This window comes from Meles meles, chromosome 6 (assembly GCF_922984935.1).
Source record: "Meles meles chromosome 6, mMelMel3.1 paternal haplotype, whole genome shotgun sequence".
In the NCBI taxonomy this organism is placed as follows: Eukaryota; Metazoa; Chordata; class Mammalia; order Carnivora; family Mustelidae; genus Meles; species Meles meles.
In genome coordinates this window covers 104,772,514-104,794,955 of record NC_060071.1, presented here as the reverse complement: position 1 = coordinate 104,794,955, position 22,442 = coordinate 104,772,514, and the positions used below count along the sequence as shown (strand labels likewise).

Here is a 22,442-nt window from a genome sequence, read left to right as displayed (position 1 = left end):
AAGAGTTGGATGCTTAACAGACTGAGCCACCCATGTTTTTTTGCCCCATCTTTTGCGCATATTTTAATTAGATTGTTTTCTTATTGTTGAAGTTTTGTGTTTTTGACAACTAAGAATCTTTTTAAATTTTATTATTTATTTTACTGACGTATAATTGACACACAATAGCCTGTTAGTTTTTGTTGTACACGATAGTAATTTGATATCTTTATATGTTGGCAAATTATTCTAACAGTTGCCATCTATCACCATGTAAAGTTATCATAATACCATTGACTAGTGTCACATGTTGTGCTTTCATCTCCATGACTTATTTATTTTTTATTTTCTTTGCTGCAGCACTTTCTTTTCCTCACACAATGATGCTTTGTTGGGACCTAATGTTTTCACAGAACAATAGAAACCAAAATTTACTGTCCTGTCTTAAAGAATTGAGAATTGGGTACAAAATCCTTACATAAGTTAAAAGGATGAATACATTTATAGTTGTAAATGCAAACTGTTTTCCAGCTTACGGCAATTAACAATCCACAGTGTTCTGCCAGGAAAACATTGGGTAAGAAAGGAAAGTGGGTCCTAAGGTTCAGACATTTCCAAGCCTGTCAGACCAGCAAGATAGAAATGACAGCTGGTTCAGTACTCTTGCCAGCCTCTAGAGAAATCCTGGAATAGGCAGCTCTTACACATTAATACCCTGCACAGATCAAGAACCTCATGGTCTCGCAGATTCTTATCAAACCAATGGATTTCTCTTTCCATGACTTTATTTTATAACTGAGAGTTTGTACCTTTTAATCCCCTTCACCTATTTTGCCCTCAGCCCCTCCCACCTTGAATCTGTTTTGTTCTTTTGTTTGTTTTTTAGATTTCACATGTAAGTGAAATCATATAGTACTTGTCTTTCTCTGACTTACTTGACTTAGCGGAATACACTTTGGGGTCCATCTGTGTTATTTCAAATGGTAAGATTTCATTCTGTTTTATGGCTGAGTAATACTACAATATGTGTATATGTATGTGTCACATTTTAAAAAATCCATTCATCCATGGATACTTAGATTGCTTCTGTATTTTGGCTATTGTAAATAATGGTGCAATGAATATAGGAGTGCATATATATATTTTTAAAGATTTATTTTTATTTATTTGACAGACAGAAATCACAAGTAGGCAGAGAGGCAGGCAGGGGGTGGGGGCGGGGAAGCAGGCTCCCCGCTGAGCAGAGAGCCCGAATTGGGGCTCGATCTCAGGACCCTGAGATCATGAGCTGAGCTGAAGGCAGAGGCTTAACCCTCTAAGCCACCCAAGTGCCCCAGGAGTGCGTGTATTTATACAGATTAGTATTTTTGTTTCCTTCAGATAAGTACCCACAAGTGGAATTGTTGGATCATATGGCAGTTCTATTTGTAATTTTTTGGGAAAGTTCCATACTGTTATCCATAGTGGCTATACCAATTCACGTTTCCAACAACATTGTACAAAGGATCATTTTTCTTTATATCCTAAGAGCACTTTTTTTTTTTTTTGGTCTTTTTGATAATAGCCAATCTGACAGGTGTGAAGTGATATTGTAGTTGTGATTTGCATTTCTGTGATGATTATTATTGATTAGTGATGATTAGTGATGTTGAGCATCTTTTCATGCACCTGTTGGCCATCTGTATGTCTTCTTTGGAAAAATGTCTATTCAAGTCCTCTGCCCATTTTTTTAATTAGGTTATTTGGGAGTTTTAAAGTTGTATAAGTTCTTTATATATTTTGGATATTAAATCCTTATAGGATGTACGATTTGCTGATATCTTCTTCCATTCAGTAGCTTGTCTTTTCCTTTTACTGATGATTTTCTTCACTGTGTAAAAGCTTTTTAGTTTGATGTAATCCCATTTGTTTGTTTTAGCTTATGTTGCTTTTTGCCTGGTCCAAAAAAATATTGCTAAGACAGATATCAAAGAGCTTACTGCCTATGCTTTCTTCTAGGAGTTTTATGATTCCAGGTCTTACATTCAAGTCTTTAATCCATTTTGGATGTATTTTGGTACATGGTGTAAGATAGTGGTCCAGTTTTATTCTTTTGCATGTAGCTAACGACTTTTCCCAACACTATTTAAGAGTTCTTTTGTATATTTTGAAAACAAATTATTTTTTTTTTAAGATTTATTTATTTATTTATTTGACAGAGAGAGATCACGAGTAAGCAGAGAGGCAGGCAGAGATAGAGGAGGAAGCAGGCTCCCCGCTGAGCAGAGAGCCCGATGTGGGGCTCGATCCCAGGACCCTGAGATCATGACCTGAGCTGAAGGCAGAGGTTTAACCCACTGAGCCACCCAGGTGCCCCGAAAACAAATTCTTTATTAGCCATGTTGCAAATATTCTCTTCCAGGCTTGGCTTTTTTTCATTCTCTTAACGTGTCTTTCACAAAGCAGGAGTTTTTAATAATAATAAGTCCAGCTTAACATTTTTCATGGATTGTACTTTCAGTGTTATATCCAAAAATTCATTGCCAAATCCAAGGTCATCAAGATTTTCTTCTGTGTTATCTTTTATAAGTTTTATGGAAGACGTTTGTATGTTTTATATTTAGATCTTTGATTCATTTGAGTTATTCCTGTGAAAGTGTAAAGCCAGTGTCTAATTTCATTTGTTTGCATGTGGATGTCCAGTTGTTTTAGCTATCCTTTCTTCATTAAATTGCTTTCTGCTCCTTTGTCAAAGATGAGATTCTGTTTGTGTGGGTGTATTTATTCTCTTAATGTTCTAATGGTTTCAATTTTAAATTGATGTTTGGAATTTAACTAGTATAGAAATGGATTTAGCTCTATACTAGCCAGGTAGCTACACAGTTGTCTCAATACAACTGAGATTAGTGAATCTCTTCACTATTCAAGATGTTACCTTTTATATTAAATGCTCATGTATAAATATTTGGGTCTATCTTTGGACCATTTCATATATATATACTGGTACCATTGCTTTAATTATTGAGGCTTTATAATATGAAGATCTTACATATATTTCATATTTCATATGAGCAGGCCTTCATATTTCTGTTTTCAGAATTGCTTGTTTTGTTTACATAAGACATTAAAATTAGCTCGTCCAGTTTCTTCCCCTCCCTGACTAAATCCTACTGGCATTAAATTTATAAATTGTTTTAGGGATGATTGGTATCTTTATAATGAATCTTCCCATCCTGGAACCTGATGTCTTTCCGTTTGTTCAGCTTTTCTTTTGTGACCTCCAGTAGAGTTTTAGTGTTTTCATGATTTATGATTGGACACTTAAATGTATTACTAGCTATTTTATCTCTTTAGTTTCTATTGTAAATGGGTTCTTTTCTTTCATGGTCTTCTAGCATACACATATTGATATTTTATGTGTGTATATGTATGTATAATATATGTGTATGGGAAACAAGTATAATACATAATTATAGTTATATGCATTGTTTATGTCCTTTGACCTTATTGAATTTTTATTATTTTAAAGAAGACTAGAAAAACAAACTTAGATTACAGTAATATCTTTATTGTAGAATGCATGAGGAAGAATGCATAGGAAGTCATGAAAAACCCTCATAAAATTCTTAAAAACCCCATTACCCAGAGCTAACCAGTTATTTATTTATTTTTGTTTATATCCTTGAGTTTCTTCCCTAAGACACTGTTATATTTATTTATTTATATATTTATTTATTTTTTAAAAGATTTTATTTATTTATTTGACAGAGAGAGAGATATCACAAGTAGGCAGAGAGACAGGCAGAGAGAGAGGGTAAGCAGGCTCCTCGCTAAGCAGAGAGCCTGATGCAGGGCTTGATCCCAGGACCCTGAGATCATGACCTGAGCTGAAGGCAGAGGCTTAACCCACTGAGCCACCCAGAGGCCCCAAGACACTGTTATTTGATATTAAATATATACATAAGAACTTTGTCTTTTTTCTAAGACACCGTTATCTGATACTAAATAAATATATGAACTATGCATGTGTGTATATATATTATATAGTAGGTATATAATTATATGTAAATAATTCTTCTAAGTTTAAATTAAACATTTTATTAGGCAATAAACTGATGAGCCAAAACTCACTGGCATTTATTCAGACATGTTAATTTCAATTAACTTGTCAGTTATTTGACTCAAGTCCTCCTCTTAGCCTTATTATAATCAAGAAGAAGAAATATTTGTATATAATATTAGATTGTTTTTATATTTCTCAAAATACTTGTATATGTACTCAAAACTTGTATTTGATAATATTTGTATTGCTTTATTTGGCTTTTTACAAATGTGTAAACCTATACTAGTTATTTTTTTTTCTTCAAAGCATTTGAACTTGTTCTTTATGTAGAATGTTTTCATTGAGAGTTCTTTGACAACAGAAAAGATCAAGGGTTTAGCTAGCTTTTTTTCTCTGAATATAGGAAAATTGTGTGTAGGAAAAAGATTAAGTTAGTAAAAATAGAAGAATAGGAAAACACATAAAGTTAGGGTAAGCATTACACAAAATATTTAAAGAATTATCTATTTTTGGACCATTATGGCCAGTTAAGTAGTGGTTTTGGTAAGATATTTAAAATACTCCTAAAACATCGAGTAAAAATATACTGACTTACTGTCTATTAAAATTTTCCTACATTGGGGTGCCTGGGTGGCTCTGTCAATTAAACCTCTGACTATTGATTTTGGCTCAGGTCATGATCTCAGGGTCCAGTTGGTGTTGGGCTCTGTGCTGGGTGTGGAGCCTACTTAAGATTCTCCCTCTTCCTCCTCCTCTCCCCGACTTTTGCACATGTATGTGTGAGCACACATGCGTGTGCCTGTGTGTTTGCTGGCTTGCTCTCAAAAAATTTTTTTCTTGCACTGATATTTCAGGATATGTTAAGTAAACTAAACCAAATGATGTTGAGAGTATAGCTCAGCACCATGTATGTAAGACAGGAAATACTAAGTCTAGATCTCAGAAGGGTCTCTGGTGTTACCCTACTTGTATATATAATTGCAGAAACACCAGGACTCTGAATCAGAAGTTAGACCACACAGCAGTGACAGCAGTCAGGGTAGCATGGTAATACTAGGTCCCCCTTAGCCATGTCTTCACAGAGCAACAATGTGAGAGCCATATGTTTACACCTGGACTTAGAGTGAGGTTTGGAGAAGGAGAACTCAGAAATTATGAATCTCTGAGCTTCTTTTTTTACTCGATTTTATTCGATTTTATTTATATATTTGAACATGAGAGGGAGCTTAAGAGAGAACAAGCAGGGGGAGAGGGTAAGGGAGAAGCAAAAGCAGGCTCCCCCCTGCGCAAGGAGCCTGATGCAGGGCTGGATCCCAGGACCCTGGGATCATGACCTGAGCTGAAGGCAGACACTTAACTGACTAAATCACCCAGGGGCCCATGAATCTCTGAGCTTCTATAAGAGCTGACACATTTAATCTTTCTTTCTAGTTAGATCCTCTGTTTACTGCAGGAGAAGATCTCTGCCCCTAAATTTAACTCTGGCTCCAGGGGGGATAGGAAAGGTTTTATTGCTCCTTGAATGGGAGCTGATAGCTTCAGAGAAAGGAGGCAAGCTTAGAAGGTACAGAGGAGACAGTCTCTAATGTTAATGTCATGCTAGGTTTCATCTGTAGGAGACTTGGACTGTGTAGGAACACTGAGAAATCCAGGGAGGACTGTCTTGTAACAGAGGGATATATAAATACATGTTTATGGCCTATATGTATAGGCACACATATTCAGGATTCACAGGAAACCGGATAATGTTGGTTTACAGGAATGGAGTAGGGAAACCGGGATTGGGGGAGGGCATTATAGGTAGATACAACTCCTCAACTCAGAAGTACCTTGTGTTTTGAACCATATGGAAATTTTTACCAATTTGCAAAATAAATAACATTTAAATTAAAAATGAGAATTGGGATTTATAGTCTAAAACTTCTTAGTCCTGTTTTGTAAAATAAACATAGTCAAAACTGATGGAATTGAGTGGTTTGATAACCATATGAGGAAACTTTTACTCCCAGCTTCTGGATGAAAAAGGGTAATATTTAGAAAAAGAAGGTTGAGATAGCAGCTAACCTTTATTTGTAGATTGAGAATATCATATTTAACCAGTGGGAGTTAGGTTAGGTAGAGGACGGGAGATTGAGGCACTATAATCTCAAATGTGGATTGGAAAGTTGTATGATATATGAGGAAGTCAGGATTCACTGAGTATTTGAGTTCCCATTCCTTTCTTTCCATGGTATGATCTGAGCAATTTATCTTTTCTGATTGCTAGTTTTCCACATCTTTAAATGTTACAGTTGTACCTCATGAGATTGTCGTGAAGTTCAAAGAAGGTAATGCCTATGAAAATAAATTGTGCATTTTACCCAGTACTCTATGAGTGTTAGTTGATTTTTTCTGTGTAAATGCAGGAAGTCTGGGGTGCCTGGGTGGCTCAGTGGGTTAATCCTTTGCCTTCAGCTCAGGTCATGATCCCAGAGTCCTGGGATCGAACCCCGCATCAGGTTCTGTGCTCAGCAGGGAGCCTGATCCCCACCCCCACCCCCACCTGCCTACTTGTGATCTCTCTCTCTCTCTCTGAAATAAATAAAATCTTTTTAAAAATGCATTTTTTTTCTTATTTTTCAATTAAGAAAAAAAAGGAATCCAAATTCAGATGTCTACCTGTGGTTCTGTTCCACACACAGTGCTAACAGAAGTGAATTCATGTGAATTCTTGCTGTGATAGGTGCTGTGATATTTGCCATGAGGTAGCAGTTGCAAAGAAAGACTTCTTTCTTTCTTTCTTTCTTTCACAGAGATCACAAGTAGGCAGAGAGGCAGGCAGAGAGAGAGAGAGAGTGGAGGAAGCAGGCTTCCCGCTGAGCAGAGAGCCCAATGTGGGGCTCGATCCTAGGACCCTTGGATCATGACCTGAGCTGAAGGCAGAGGCTTTAACCTACTGAGCCACTCAGGTGCCCCAAGAAAGACCATTCTTATGGTCATTGTTGATTCCTAAATACCATGAATGATTGAAAAAGGAAAGATTATCCAGGACTATAAGATACAATGAAATCTCATGAACTCTTCATTAAGATGTGGTGCTTGGTATTCTTGAGACAGTGTTTTGTCACAAAGCGGTTTCTTTCCCTTTAAATGAACATATTACTTATAATAATATGAACTTCAAATATTATGGGAGTTATTTTCAACTATCACAATTTTTGCTAATATTTTGTTCTTTAACATATTATTGCCAAGCCAGGCTACTGAGTCTTAAAGTGACGTTATTATAGAACCTCTGGAAAAACCTCTGGAAGACTCTTAGAAGTGTCTTCCTCTAAGATTCTAAACTGCACCTGTGTTGGTCCTTTCTTAATAGGATTGGTCTATTGCTTATTCTTTTATCTGTGTCAGGTTTGTTAATGCACAATATTGTCAGGTGGGTTCCTGTTTGATAGTGATATACTTTTTACTGGGAAATTGTAATAAAACATTACTTTCTTGGATTGAATTCCTCACAGCTCTATGTTAACTGGTGGAAATGATTATTTCCCTATATGGTGCTCTTTTATACGAAGTCCTTATATCAGTGCATAGCACCTTGCATGACTTGTATTAGGTGTTCATAAAATACTGGATTGATGGATGAATGAATTTGGAAGCTTCACCGTTTGGTTGTTAAAAATGGGAGAAGCAGAAATTCTTTCATGTTATAAGTCTGCAAGATTGTTTCTGGTGATAAAATTTTATAAGGAGAAAGCGAGTAGGAGAACATACAATATATGACAAAAATAATAAGACCAGTATTTGTGAATTTGTTATTACTTGTACTCTCCATTTATATTTCAGAGGTGACTTTTGTTTGTTATTTTAACTGTATTAATTTATAAAATGCTTAAATAAATATTTTGGGATATTTCATTTTATACATGGATCTGCCCAGTCACAATGTAATTAATTTAGATAAAAGTAATTTGTTCCTCTCTCTGTGTTGTTTTTCCTCCTTCCTATCCCCCCATTTTTTTCTTTCTTCTTTAAAAAAAAATTTTTTTTTTTGTCATAGGGATTTGGTATGGCAAAATAGAAGGTAATATTTCCTTTTTAGTGGGTTTTTTTTTTTTTTTTAGGAATAATGACAGAAACATAATGTAAAAATAGTCTTTTTTTCTGAAGAAAAGGCTGAATGGCCTGCTGCTCCAAAAGTAGGGTCAAGTTGACTTCAGTTTCGTTTCTTTTTCTTTTTCTCTTTTTTCCCTTCTTTCCTTCCTTCCTTTCTTTCTCTCCCTCTCTCTCTCTATCCTTCTTTCTTTTTTTTTTTTTTGACACCCATTCAGTTCTGGGCCATATTCTAATGGTTGTGATAGGAGTGTCTCAGGAAAAGCATGCCAAGGAAAAGGAAGACCTTTCTGGGACAGGAGGAGCTTCCAGGTCAGAACTGCTCTAAGCTATTTCACCCCATCAATATATAAGAAAATGTCAAGACAGACTTTTTTCCTTTTACGCATTTCTCTCAGTATTTCTCTTCTTTGTGAATTGAGTAAAGGAGCACAGGCTTGTGAATGGATCCTCGAGATCTTTAGATGTCCCTGTATTCTACAAATTAACATTAAAATATTAAAGTTAGGAAGCCACGGGGAACAATTACGGAGATCATTAGATTGTGAATGTCATTAGTTTTGGTTATTATTACCTCATGGATAATGACTACTTAATGAGCTTTGGGACATTAGGCAAGGTAACCTCTCTAAGCCTCTTGACCTTATCTATAAAGTGGAGTTAATGATAGTACTGATCTCAGATGGTTGCTATGAAAATTAAGCAAGACTGAGTGCATTTCTGAGTGTTTTCAGTGATAAGCCTCAAAATTTGGGCCTGACTGGCTTAAGCAGATTTGGAGTGGATATAGGAAATCTCAGGCTCACTAGAAGGGCTGGAGAAATGGACTCAGAGTTAATACGGTTCTAAATTATAGTCAAAGCATGACCCACAAGTAGTCTGGGTGTGACTGGTGCAATAGCGCTGAGTGTCAGATGTGACAGCTTACCTCACCTGTGCTGGGGCTGTCACTGATACTGTTGTTAGTCCAAGTTTTAAAGCTGACTATTGCTCTACTGCTTCTTGAAATAATTCTGTTCTGTCTCTTATTCTTTACATCACTGGCTCCTGATCCAGAATGTCAGGCAAGTGATTCTGGGTCATATGGCCATGGCTTGCAGCAGAGAGCCTAGAAGAGCAAATTTATGATATTATTAGCTTTTGTGGGGGGGATTTGGGCTCTGCCCACCGTGAAGACATAGAAAATAGAAATCCCCAAAGTAAAAGAGAGTTTAGAGCTGGGCAGTCCCCAAACTGATAAAATTGCCACTACCATGGAATGCTTCATACTATGCCTGACACGAGGTAGGTGCCCCCCCCATAGGCACCTACTTCTTCCCCTGCCCCTCCCCCTGCTAGTGCATGCTGGCCCTCTCTCTTTCTCTTTCTCTGCCTCTGACAAATAAATAAAATCTTAAAAAAAAAAAAAAAGAGCCCTGGGAATTACAGAAATTTAAGTTTTACATTTTTTTTTAAAAGATTTTATTTATTTATTGGACAGACAGAGATCACAAGTAGGCAGAGAGGCAGGCAGAGAGAGAGGAGGAAGCAGGCTCCCTGCTGAGCAGAGAGCCCAATGTGGGGCTCGATCCCAGGACCCTGGGATCATGACCTGAGCCGAAGGCAGAGGCTTTAACCCACTGAGCCACCCAGGTGCCCCTTACATTTTTTTTTTTTTTTTTAAATGAAGAGATCTAGGATGTTTAGGTAAATATGTAAGCCACTGTAATTTAGGGTACCTATTTCAGGGTATCCATGAAGTCATAATAGTTTTATAATAATATTAAGACATTATTTGCCTTTTCATTTTCATTCTATTACGAATTCAGTTTCTAAAAGCTATATGGTATGTTGTGTGATGTCACAACAGATTGAAGAAGCAGATATGAGAATCCAGCTGACTTTTATTTAGCCCAAATATTAGAGATTTGCAAAAATATAAAACAATGCCAATTTTTTTTATTTTGGAAAATTTAGTTATTTTTAGAGTATTAATATGCAATGATGTTTATTATTATTTTTAAAAGAATTAACAAATATTTTTAAATTGCTGTCTTAATATCTATTTTGTTAACTACATATAGATGTAACCTACAAAAACAAAAGCTCTTTGAGGAACTCAGTGATTTTTTAAAGGTACAAGAGGATCCTGAGACCAGAAACTTTGAAAACTGTTATATTCTCAGACAGTGCCATGTTTTCCATAAGAGGAAACTCTGGTGGACTAATTTATTGGAGACAGTTTGCTTATTTAAGAATATGGACTTGAAACAGTTTTTAAAAATCCTTAAAGTTTAGCCTAACACACACACACACACACACACACACACACACACACACACACACACACACACATGTATGTGGGAGATTAAGTGGAATGAGTTGTTAGGGATAAATAATTTATATAGACGTAGAAAATTTAAGGGGTGCCTGGGTGGCTCAGTCGCTTAAGCAGCTGCCTTTGGCTAAGGTCATGATCCCAGGATCCTGGGATCAAGCCCCACATCTGGCTCCCTGCTCAGCAGGGAACCTGCTTCTCCTTCTCCCTCTGACCTTCCCCTCCACTCATGCTCTTTCACTTTTCTTCTCTCTCAAATAAATAAATTTAATTTTTAATTTAAAAAATTAAATTAATTAAAAAACGAATTTAAAAAACTTTTATTTTTAAAAAATAGAAAATTTAAAAAGGAAATTTTTTTGGATGAAGAAATATGATTACTTAGTCTATCTATATATTGAAAAGATGATTTGGAAGAATTTGGTCAAATTCTGGAAAAATTACTGAGTTAGGAATGAAGAGACATCTTTTATTTTTTGTTCCTGGCTCCTCAATTCTGTAAATGCATTTTTGAATAAGTAAGCTCTTCTGTTTTGGATTTGCATTTCTTCAGATGAATGGGAATAAATAATTCCCACCCTACTTTTTCTTTCATTTATTCAACAAATGTTTATTGATTACTTAGAGTGTACTAGGGTCTGTTCTAAGTTATTATTGTTACAGTGATTAAAATAGGCAAGGCCCCGACTCAGGAAGGTAACAGTTTAATAAGAGACTCAGGGATAAATAAGCTAATACTTATATAAGCAATTATAAATTGTGGTAAGTGCTACAAAGGATCAAATAGTGTGAAATTAAAGAGAAAATGCTACAGACCTAATTACAATAGGACCAACAGGGTAGGTTTCTCTGAGGCAGTGATGTTTAAACTGAGACCAGATATATGAGAAGGAGCAGAGGGAATAGTTTTCAGCAAAGAGAACTGTGTGCACAAAGGCCTTGAGGTGTGCCTCAAGTATGGTAGACATGAGGGATGGTAAACATAATGGAGCTGGAGAAGTAGGTCATGCTCAACGGGGAACATATAAGAGCCTTATATGCTGTGGGAAAAAGCCTTCAGTTAAGATGTGTAAAGAGTTCAAATATGTTAAAGGCTGAGATGTGTAAGGGATTATTGGGCCAGTATAAGATGTTAGCGAATACAACTTACATACATTAAGGTAGTTGTGATGGAGAAGTACCATTTCTCACAACTGTTCCTGGTTGATGTTCCCAGGTATAGATAAATGATTAAGAGAGTGATTTTAATTCAGTATTAAAATGCTTAGTTTCTGGGGTGCCTGGGTGGCTCAGTTGGTTAAGTTTCTGCTGTTGGCTCAGGTCATGATCCCAGGGTCCTTGGATTGAGCCCTGTGTCGGACTCCCTACACAGTAGTGAGTCTGTCTCTCCTTTTCCCTCTGCCTCTCTCCCTGCTTGTGCTCGAACATTCTCTCCCTCTCTCTCAAGTAAATAAAATCTTTTAAAAAAATGCTTAAGTATAGATTGCTCTAGGCAGTATAGACATTTTAACAATGTTTATTCTTCCGATCCAAGAGCATGGAACGGTCTTCCATCTTTTTGTGTCTTCTTCAATTTCTTTCATGAGTGTTCTGTAGTTCCTCGAGTACGGGTCCTTTACCTCTTTGGTTAGGTTTATTCCCAGGTATCTTATGGTTCTTGGTGCTATAGTAAATGGAATCAATTCTCTAATTTCCCTTTCTGTATTTTCATTGTTAGTGTATAAGAAAGCCACTGATTTCTGTACATTGACTTTGTATCCTGCCACGTTACTGAATTGCTGTATGAGTTCTAGTAGTTTGGGGGTGGAGTGTTTGGGGTTTTCCATACAAAGAATCATGTCATCTGCGAAGAGAGAGAGTTTGACTTCTTCATTGCCAATTTGGATACCTTTTATTTCTCTTTGTTGTCTGATTGCCGTTGCTAGGACTTCTAATACTATGTTGAACAAGAGTGGTGAGAGTGGGCATCCTTGCCGTGTTCCTGATCTCAACGGGAAGGCTGGCAGCTTTTTCCCATTGAGGATGATATTTGCTGTGGGTCTTTCATAAATAGATTTTATGAAGTTCAGGAATGTTCTCTCTATCCCTATACTTTGAAGCGTTTTAATCAGGAACGGATGCTGGATTTTGTCAAATGCTTTTTCTGCATCAATTGAGAGGACCATGTGGTTCTTCTCTCTTCTCTTATTGATTTGTTCTATCACATTGATTTGCGAATGTTGAACCATCCTTGCAACCCAGGGATGAATCCCACCTGGTCATGGAGGATAATCTTTTTAATGTGCTGCTGGATCCTGTTTGCTAGGATCTTGTTGAGAATCTTAGCATCCATATTCATCAGTGATATTGGTCTGAAATTCTCCTTTTAGGTAGGGTCTTTGCCTGGTTTGGGGATCAGAGTAATGCTGGCTTCATAAAAACAGTCTGGAAGTTTTCCTTCTGCTTCAATTTTTTGAAACAGCTTCAGGAGAATTGGTGTTATTTCTTCTTTGAAAATTTGGTAGAATTCCCCAGGGAATCTGTCAGGTCCTGGGCTCTTGTTTTTGGGGAGGTTTTTGATCACTGCTTCAATCTCATTACTAGATATTGGTCTATTCAGGTTGTCAATTTCTTCCTGGTTCAATTTTTGGAGTTTATAGTTTTCCAGGAATGCATCCATTTCATCTAGGTTGCTTAGCTTATTGGCATATAACTGTTGGTAATAATTTCTGATGATTGTTTCTATTTCCTTGGTGTTAGTTGTGATCTCTCCCTTTTCATTCATAATTTTATTAATTTGGGCTTTCTCTCTTTTCTTTTGGATTAGTGTGGCCAGTTGGTTTATCGATCTTATTGATTCTTTCAAAAAAACAGCTTCTAGTTTCACTGATACGTTCTACTGTATCTCTGGTGTCTACCTCATTGATCTCTGCTCTAATCTTGATTATTTCCCTTCTTCATGTGGAGTCGGTTTGATTTGTTGTTGATTCTCCAGTTCTTTAAGGTGTAGAGAGAGCTAGTGTATTCTGGATTTTTCAATTTTTTTGAGGGAGGCTTGGATGGCTATGTATTTCCCCCTTAGAACCGCCTTTGCTGTATCCCATAGGTTTTGGACTGAAGTGTCTTCATTATCATTGGTTTCCATGAATTGTTTAAGTTCTTCTTTGATCTCCTGGTTGATCCAAGCATTCTTAAGCAAGGTGGTCTTTAGCTTCCAGGTGTTTGAGTTCCTTCCAAACTTTTCCTTGTGATTGAGCTCCAGTTTCAAAACATTGTGATCTGAGAATATTCAGGGAATAATGTCAGTCTTTTGGTATCAGTTGAGTACTGCTTTGTGACCGAGTATGTGGTCTATTTTGGAGAACGTTCCATGTGCACTTGAGAAGAATGAGTATTCTATTGTTTTAGGGTGGAATGTTCTGTATATGTCTATGAGGTCCATCTGGTCCAATGTTTCATTCAATGCTCTTATTTCTTTATTAATTTTCTGTTTCGATGATCTGTCTATTACTGAGAGAGGTGTATTAAGATCTCCTACTTAAGAGCTGGAGCAAATAATCCTAAAATTTGTATGGAATCAGAAGAGACCCCGAATTGCTAAGGAAATGTTGAAAAACAAAAACAAAACTGGCGGCATCACGTTACCTGATTTCAAGCTTTACTACAAAGCTGTGATCACCAAGACAGCGTGGTACTGGCATAAAAACAGACACATAGACCAGTGGAACAGAGTGGAGGGCCCAGATATGGACCCTCAACTCTATGGTCAAATAATCTTCGACAAAACAGGAAAAAATATACAATGGAAAAAAGACAGTCTCTTCAATAAATGGTGCTGGGAAAACTGGACAGCTATATGTAGAAGAATGAAACTCGACCATTCTCTTACACCGTACACAAAGATAAACTCGAAGTGGATAAAAGACCTCAACGTGAGACAGGAATCCATCAGAATCCTAGAGGAGAACATAGGCAGTAACCTCTTCGATATCAGCCACAGCAACTTCTTTCAAGATATGTCTCCAAAGGCCAAGGAAACAAAAGCGAAAATGAACTTTTGGGACTTCATCAAGATCAAAAGCTTCTGCACAGCAAAGGAAACAGTCAACAAAACAAAGAGGCAACCCAGGGAATGGGAGAAGATATTTGCAAATGACAGTACAGACAAAAGGTTGATATCCAGGATCTATGAAGAACTCCTCAAACTCAACACACACAAAACAGATAATCATATCAAAAAATGGGCAGAAGATATGAATAGACACTTCTCCAATGAGGACATACAAATGGCTATCAGACACATGAAAAAATGCTCATCATCACTAGCCATCAGGGAGATTCAAATTAAAACCTCATTGAGATATCACTTTACACCAGTTAGAATGGCCAAAATTAGCAAGACAGGAAACACGTGTGTTGGAGAGGATGTGGAGAAAGGGGAACCCTTTTACACTGTTGGTGGGAATGCAAGTTGGTGCAGCCATTCTGGAGAACAGTGTGGAGATTCCTCAAGAAATTAAAAATAGAGCTTCCCTGTGACCCTGCAATTGCACTGCTGGGTATTTACCCCAGAGATACTGATGTAGTGAAAAGAAGAGCCATCTGTACCCCAATGTTTATAGCAGCAATGGCCATGGCCGCCAAACTGTGGAAAGAACCCAGATACCCTTCAACGGACGAATGGATAAGGAAGATGTGGTACATATACACGATGGAGTATTATGCCTCCATCAGAAAGGATGAATACCCAACTTTTGTAGCAACATGGACAGTACTGGAAGAGATTATGCTGAGCGAAATAAGTCAAGCAGAGAGAGTCAAGTATCATATGGTTTCACTTATTTGTGGAGCATAACAAATAATATGGAGGACATGGGGAGATGGAGAGGAGAAGGGAGTTGAGGGAAATTGGAAGGGGAGATGAACCATGAGAGACTATGGACTCTGAAAAACAATGTGAGGGTTTTGAAGGGGTGGGGTGTGGGAGGTTGGGGAACCAGGTGGAGGGTAATAGAGAGGGCACGTATTGCATGGAGCACTGGGTGTGGTGCAAAAACAATGAGTACTGTTACGCTGAAAATAAATAAATATAAAAAAATGCTTAAGTTCTTACCGCTGATAATTTGTTCAAAAGAGTTAAGTTTCTTTTTTGATTAGGTTCTTTAACTTACTGAAAACACGTATTAAATAACCACATATCAGGTTCTTCTACCCATTGTATCTCTGTTTATTTCAGTGCTCTTCTTTTTAATGAAGTAAAATATATTTCCACTCTGGAAGACCTTCAGAACATAGAAAGTGCTCTGAAAGGAAAAGCCAACATTGCATTCTCCTACGTAAGAGCCATTGGAACACCAGGTATTTAACTTTTCTCTTAATCTTTTTGTGCCTCTGCACTTGTCTGAATGTGTTGAAGGACTTAAAATAGGATCCTTACCATTAAGTTTTCTTTCTTTAAGCAAGCAGCATAGTAATGTGATTGAACAAAAACCCTGGAGCCAGATTGCCTAGTTAGATGCTCTGCCCCCATGACTTACACTGTGACTTGCACAACTTAGGTAAATTTAGTTTCCTAATCACTAAGGTAGTGAAAATAACTATGCCTAGCCCTTAGTGTTATTGTGAGGACCAAATGAATTCAAATAATTAAAATAGTTCCTGATATGTAGGGGTTTCCTATAAGCGTTAGTTACTCTTTTTATTTCCTTATGGTCCTCCTGGTACCTGGTATAGTATTTTACTGAATTCAATAATGTTGACTGAATGGCTTTCTGTTTTGTTTTAACATTTGCTGTTTATGACTTTTTCCTGACTTAAAGAATATGTAATTTTGACAGCATCATCGTGAGCTATAAAATGCAAAATTACATAATTTTGTAGTCAAGAAATTTATAAACATCTTACGAACAAATTATTATTATGCTTTCAAGACTTTGATTTATTAATGGTTTTTACTTGATCATGTTAATATAAAATGTTAAAGACACTTTAAAAATGGAAATGGTGGGGTGCCTAGATGACTCAGTGGGTTAAAGCCTCTGCCTTCGGCTCAGGTCATGGTCCCAGGGTCCTAGGATCTAGCCCCGCATTGGGCTCTCTGCTCAGCAGGGAGTTTGCTTCCCTTCCTCTCTCTCTGCCTGCCTCTCTGCCTACTTGTGATCTCTGTCAAATAAATAAATAAAATCTTTAAAAAAAAAAATGGAAATGCTCCATGAAGTAAAATCACAATTTTTATAAACATAAAACTTGATAGCTACATAGCATGCCACTGAATTTAATATACTTGTAATAATATACTATTATTTTGACTACTGTTAGCCTGTTACTTTACAGGCCTCTCAGGTTAACTATCCGTAGTTTATAATTGTCATCAATGAGAAAGATGAGCTACAGAGGGTTTATGTTGCTACAGTGGAACCAGAATTCTCTGATTTGTATTTTAAGAGGATCATCCTGACTTCTACGTTTGGAATAGACTGAAAGGAGGAATAGTAGAATCAGGAATGAAAGTTAGGAGGTTATTGCAATAAGTAAGGTGAGAGATGTTGGTGGGTGGTTTGGATCAGGGTGTTAGCAGTGGAGGTGGCAGTAAATTTGAACTCTAGCAGTATTTTGGCTGTATGAATTTGCTGATGTATTAGATGTGGAGTGAGAGAGAAATAGCAGAGACCAGGGTGGCTCTGAGGTTTTAGCTTGAGTTACTCAAAAGGTGAAATTGCTAATAAGTGAAGTAGGGAAGATTGAAAATAGACAGTTTGGAGAAGCCTTTGAATTCATTTTTGGACATCCTACTTGTGAAATACCATCTAGACAGCCAAGGAGAGATATCAGCAAGGTATTTGGATGCTACTAGTCCACGTTTGATGGTGGAGATATAGACTCGCGCTATAAATTTGGGAGATAAAGCTGTGAGACCAGAAGAGATCACAAAGTAAATGATGCTAGATGAGAAAAAGAAGAAGATTGAACTGTTGAGATCCGTCAACATTTACAGGTCACGGAAGTGAGATGTAAACAATAAAGAGACAGAAGGAATGGACTGTGTGGTAGGAATGTCCTGTAAGCAAATTGAAGATAGGGTTTTAAGGAAGAGATAGGAACAGCATCAAGTGATGCTGAAAAGTTTATTAAGATAAGAGCTGCCAGTTGACCTAATTATGCTTAGCACATGGAATTTGTTGGTGACCTTGGCAAGCACAATTTCTGTAAAGTGGTAGGGTAAATGCCTACTGGGGTATAAGAGAATAGGTAGAGAGCAACTGGATGCTGTGAATATGGAAACTCATTAGAGAAATTTTGCTGTTAAGGGAAGGAGGAAAATGCAGTGGCTGGAAGAGTATGTGGGTGAAGTGAAGAATTTCTTTTTTTTTTTTTTTTTTTTTTTTTTTTTTTTTTTTTAAAGATTCTATTTATTTATTTGACAGAGAGAGAGATCACAAGTAGGCAGAGAGGCAGGCAGAGAGAGAGAGGGAAGCAGGCTCCCTGCTGAGCAGAGAGCCCGATGCGGGGCTTGATCCCAGGACCCTGAGATCATGACCTGAGCCGAAGGCAGTGGCTTAACCCACTGAGCCACCCAGGCGCCCCTGAAGAATTTCTTAAGCATATTTGTATGTTGACAAGAAAGATCCAGTAGAAAGCAGAAACTACAGTATGGAGGACAAAACAGGGAGAATTACTGGAATAACATCTTTGAGTCAACAAGAGGGGACGAAATCTAATGAACGAGGGGAAGTGTGATTCTTTGGTGGGAGCACAGAAAATTCATCTATGGTAAAAGGAGGGAAGACAGAGACTGTGGGCATCAATTTTGTTAAGTGGGTGGATAAATATGCTTCTGGAAGTTTTTTTGTTTTTGCTTTTGCAACTGGCTATGTTTTTCTCAGTGAAATAAAAATGATGATTTTGTCAGATAGTTTGAGGAGAGAAGACATGAAATCGTTGTTTTAGAAGGCCTAAAAATAAAGAACGGTTGGGACTTCTGGGATGGCTCAGTCCAATTTAGTGTCTGACTCTTGGTTTCAGTTCGAGGCATGATCTCAGGGTCCTGAGATTGAGCCCCGTGTGGGGGCTCTGCACTCAGTGGGGAATCTGCTTAAGATTCTTCTCTCCCTCCCCCTGCTGCCTGTGCACTCTCTCTCTCTCTCAAATAAATAAATCTTTAAAAAAAAATGTTTGCCAGACACAATAATAGTTGGTATCAGTAATTTAAAATGAGCCCATGAGGCACCCAGGTGGTCCAGTAGGTTAAGTGTTGGACTCTTGATTTCGGCTCAGGTCATGATCTCAGGGTTGTGGGATCATGCCTTGCATAACCAAGGAGTCTGCTTAAGATCTTCTCCCTCTGCCCCTTTTCCTGCTCACGTGCTCTCTCTCTCAAATAAATAATAAAGTGAGAGCATTAGTGTGGTGATGCTAGCAGGTTTTTGTTTTTGTTTTTCCCTCTACCGTTTTATGGGTGTAAGTACAGAATAAGAAGCGTATCTGATTTAATCTGGATTGTATTTTAGCCAGACAGATAAGTGAGTGATTATAAAGACTGACCATGGAATGTAAGCTGGGAAGCTTAAGAGGGGAAAAAAAACCCTGAAGGAGAGGAGGATGGTGAAAATGATAGGACTGTAGTTCCTAGAGGATTATGTGCTAGTCAGAGTGACCTGAAGATGGAGAGGGGGTGTATGTTTATGGAAGGAAGGGGTTGAGGGTATGCTAGACATTGAGATTTTGGAGGGGTTTGGAGGGGTTTGAGATTGATAATTACAAGTCCTGTTGTGGGACCATAGCAGCGAGTGGTTAAGGTAGACTTGTAGAGAGATCACTGGAGTCTCTAGAGAGGACCAAAGACTGAGAGGCTAGGATTTGCAAGTATCAAGTACGGGGATAATGAAATCACCAAGGATTATGAGGGAATAGTATTAGAATGACAATGTGACAGAAGCTAAATTTTTTTGTGGCATGAGGGGTTTGTTTCTGGCTGGGGTGGTAGATGACTTCAAGGCAGAATGGTGAGTGGAATACTCTGATGAACTCCTCATGTGGTAGAAGATTCAAAGGGGGAGGGGAAGATGACTGCCTAGAAATGGCAGTGAGGAGAAAAGGGAAAATCAAATAAAACGGAAAGGAAGAAATGCTTCAAGTAAATAGTTTGAGAAAATTTCCCAGAACTGAAGGATTTGAGCTTCCAAACTGAAAGGGCTCTCTGAATCCCAGGATAATGGGTGAATGTAAAACATCTCATTTTGCAGTTTTAGAATGTTGGGAACAAATACTGTTCTAAAAGCTTCCAGAAAGAAAGAGTATACAGTTAAAGCATCAAGAATCAGAATTGCATTGGACTTCTCAGTTGCAGCCCTAAGAAACCCAAGAAAATGGAGCAATGCTTTCAGAATTCTCAGGGGAAATGACTTGAACGTAGAATTCAATATGCAGACAACTATAGTTAGTTGCAATATAAAATAAAGACACTTTTATAAGTATAAGGTCACAAAACATGTGTATTTCATATATCCTCTCACAAGCACAAGGTGCTAGAGAATGGGAGCGAGGGAGTAAATCAGTCAGGAGGATGTGGGTAACAGGCCAAAGGACCCAGCACAAGAGACAGAGTAAGAGAATCCCCAGGATGATGGTGAAGTGAGTAGTGAGTTCCCAGGATAGAAGCTGTGTAGCAGGCCCAGTCGCAGGCACTGCAGTGAATCAGTGGGCTCTGCAGAAATGTCTCCAAGAAGAGGGAACTGCTCATGTGCCTGATCGATTTGAAGTATTGAGAGCATTCACTAGCAGTGGAAGAATTTAGCAATAGAAATAAATTTAAACAAATTAAAAAGTTATAGCTAGTGAAAAAGTTGCTCAGAAAAGGAGAAATGTTCATTTGGCATTCTGTGACTCACTTGTAAATAGTATTTGCTGAGTTATGACAATGTAAATGCAGAAAATTAAGCTAATAAAAATTAGAACTATATTGGGATCATCGAGGGGATAGAAGTGTGTATGTGGGGTGAGGTTTTGGGAAAGAGCTAAATTATCATCTGCCATAGTGGGAAGTCAATAAATAGTAATAATAACACTTTAAAAAATCAAGAAATACGAGTTTAAGAATGTCATTTAAAGATTTGGAGGTAAATACCAAAAGAAACAATAAAAGAATTGAAAGTAGCTGTCCCTTGGGAATTGGAAATGGGGTGGGGGTGGGGGATAAATTGTTGTTTTTCTTCATATGTTTTGGAGAATTGTTTCTTTTTATTTATTTTTTATTTTTTAATTTTTTAAAAAGATTTTATTTATTTGACAGAGAGAGAGAGAGACAGTGCGCACAAGTCAGCAGAGCATCAGGCAGAGGGAGATGGAGAAGCAGGCTCCCAGCTGAGCAGAAAGCCTGATGCAGGGTTTGATCCCTGGACTCTGGGATCATGACCTGAGCCAAAGGCAGACGCTTAACCAGCTGAGCCACCCAGGCACCCTGAATTGCTTTTTTTAAAACTATTTATAAGAATACGTTTGAAATATGTGGGGCGCCTGGGTGGCTCAGTGGGTTAAAGCCTCTGCCTTCAGCTCAGGTCATGATCCCAGGATCCTGGGTTCGAGCCCCGCATCAGGCTCTCTGCTTGCCTCTCTCTCTGTCTGCCTGTGATCTCTGTCTGTCAAATAAATAAATAAAATCTTAAAAAAAAAAAAAAGAAGTATGTAAACCTGATGATTCACAGACCCCTAGCCCCAGGACAAATAATACATTATATGTTAATAAAAATAATTAAAAAAAGAATAACTTAGATTAAAAGAAAACCAAGCCATAAACAATAAGTAGGCATATACATATGTAAAATATAACACGTAAAAATTGGATGGTAGATGCATAGTCTCTCCTCTACTATGAGGAGGAAACTGTCACAGATTTGTCGTATGTTATATTCTCAAGTATAACTCATTTCTATTTCCTATTAACTCTTCGCTTTCCTTGAATAAAATAGACTTTTCATAATTTCTTTAACTGCCTGCATTTTCCCAACTGGGATTCCTACAAGGAATTTTTCTTCATAATAGAGCTTCAAAGGGTGTAGGGCAATACTCAGAGAGTCACACAAACTAACTTCTTTTGTCTCCCAACTCTCTTATCTCTTCTTCAGAGCACAGAGCGGTCATGGAAGCTGCTTTTGTATATGGGACTACATACCAGTTTGTTCTAACCACAGAAACTGCCCTTTTGGAAAGTATTGGGTACGTACAAGAGGGATACGTCCACAATTTTATGTTTGCTTCTTTCACATTACTTATTCAACATCTCCATCAGAGTTTACATCATGGGCTTACCCGAGAGGAATTGTAAGCAGATGGGAATATATAAATGAAACTGCAAATTCCCTTCATTATTACTGTCTTCCACTGTACAGTCTGAAAATGAATTTAAATATGCAGAGGTGAGGTTAGGCTAAGGTGAACAAAGACAATATGGATAAGCCACAATATGTGATCCCCATGAGTGGCTAAGTATATTTTAGGAATAGATCTCCCACATTGATCACATAGGTGATAAAATAACAGCTTTCATAAGTAAACTCCAGAAGTTTTTCCTGAGAGTTCTGTTAAGTTACTTTGTCAGAATAGTCTTTTTTTTTTTAAAGATTTTATTTATTTATTGGACAGACAGAGATCACAAGTAGGCAGAGAGACAGGCAGAGAGAGAGGAGGAAGCAGGGTCCCCGCTGAGCAGAGAGCCCGATGTGGGGCTCGATCCCAGGACCCTGGGATCAGGACCTGAGCAGAAGGCAGAGGCTTTAACCCACTGAGCCACCCAGGTGCCCCTGTCAGAATAGTCTTAATATATTTAAGTACAGTTTTTGAGCAAAAATTTTTAAATGTTTTTTTTCTTGTCTAGTTTCTTGCTTACAATTTTAGGTAGAGTTCTTCTTTTGACTTTTTGCCTGGGCAACCTAGGGTTGACGTTTCTTTCCTTTAGTAATTTTAGACACAGGGAATAGTCAGTGTATTTTAAAGATTTTTCCTCAAAATGCTCTTCAGGAAAATTAATAGGAAGCAAGG

At 37.7% G+C, this 22,442-nt stretch overlaps 1 protein-coding gene across 5 annotated transcripts in view; it reads left to right on the top strand.

Moving 5' to 3' along the window:
* TXNDC16 (thioredoxin domain containing 16) overlaps window positions 1–22,442 on the top strand; it is a 115,295-nt gene that overhangs the window by 31,663 nt on the left and 61,190 nt on the right. For all 5 annotated transcript variants that reach the window (XM_046009812.1, XM_046009811.1, XM_046009813.1 and 2 more), the window contains 2 exons: window positions 15,646–15,767; window positions 21,530–21,620. In XM_046009812.1, coding sequence (XP_045865768.1) covers window positions 15,646–15,767; window positions 21,530–21,620 — 213 coding nt within the window. The remainder of the gene's footprint in view (window positions 1–15,645; window positions 15,768–21,529; window positions 21,621–22,442) is intronic.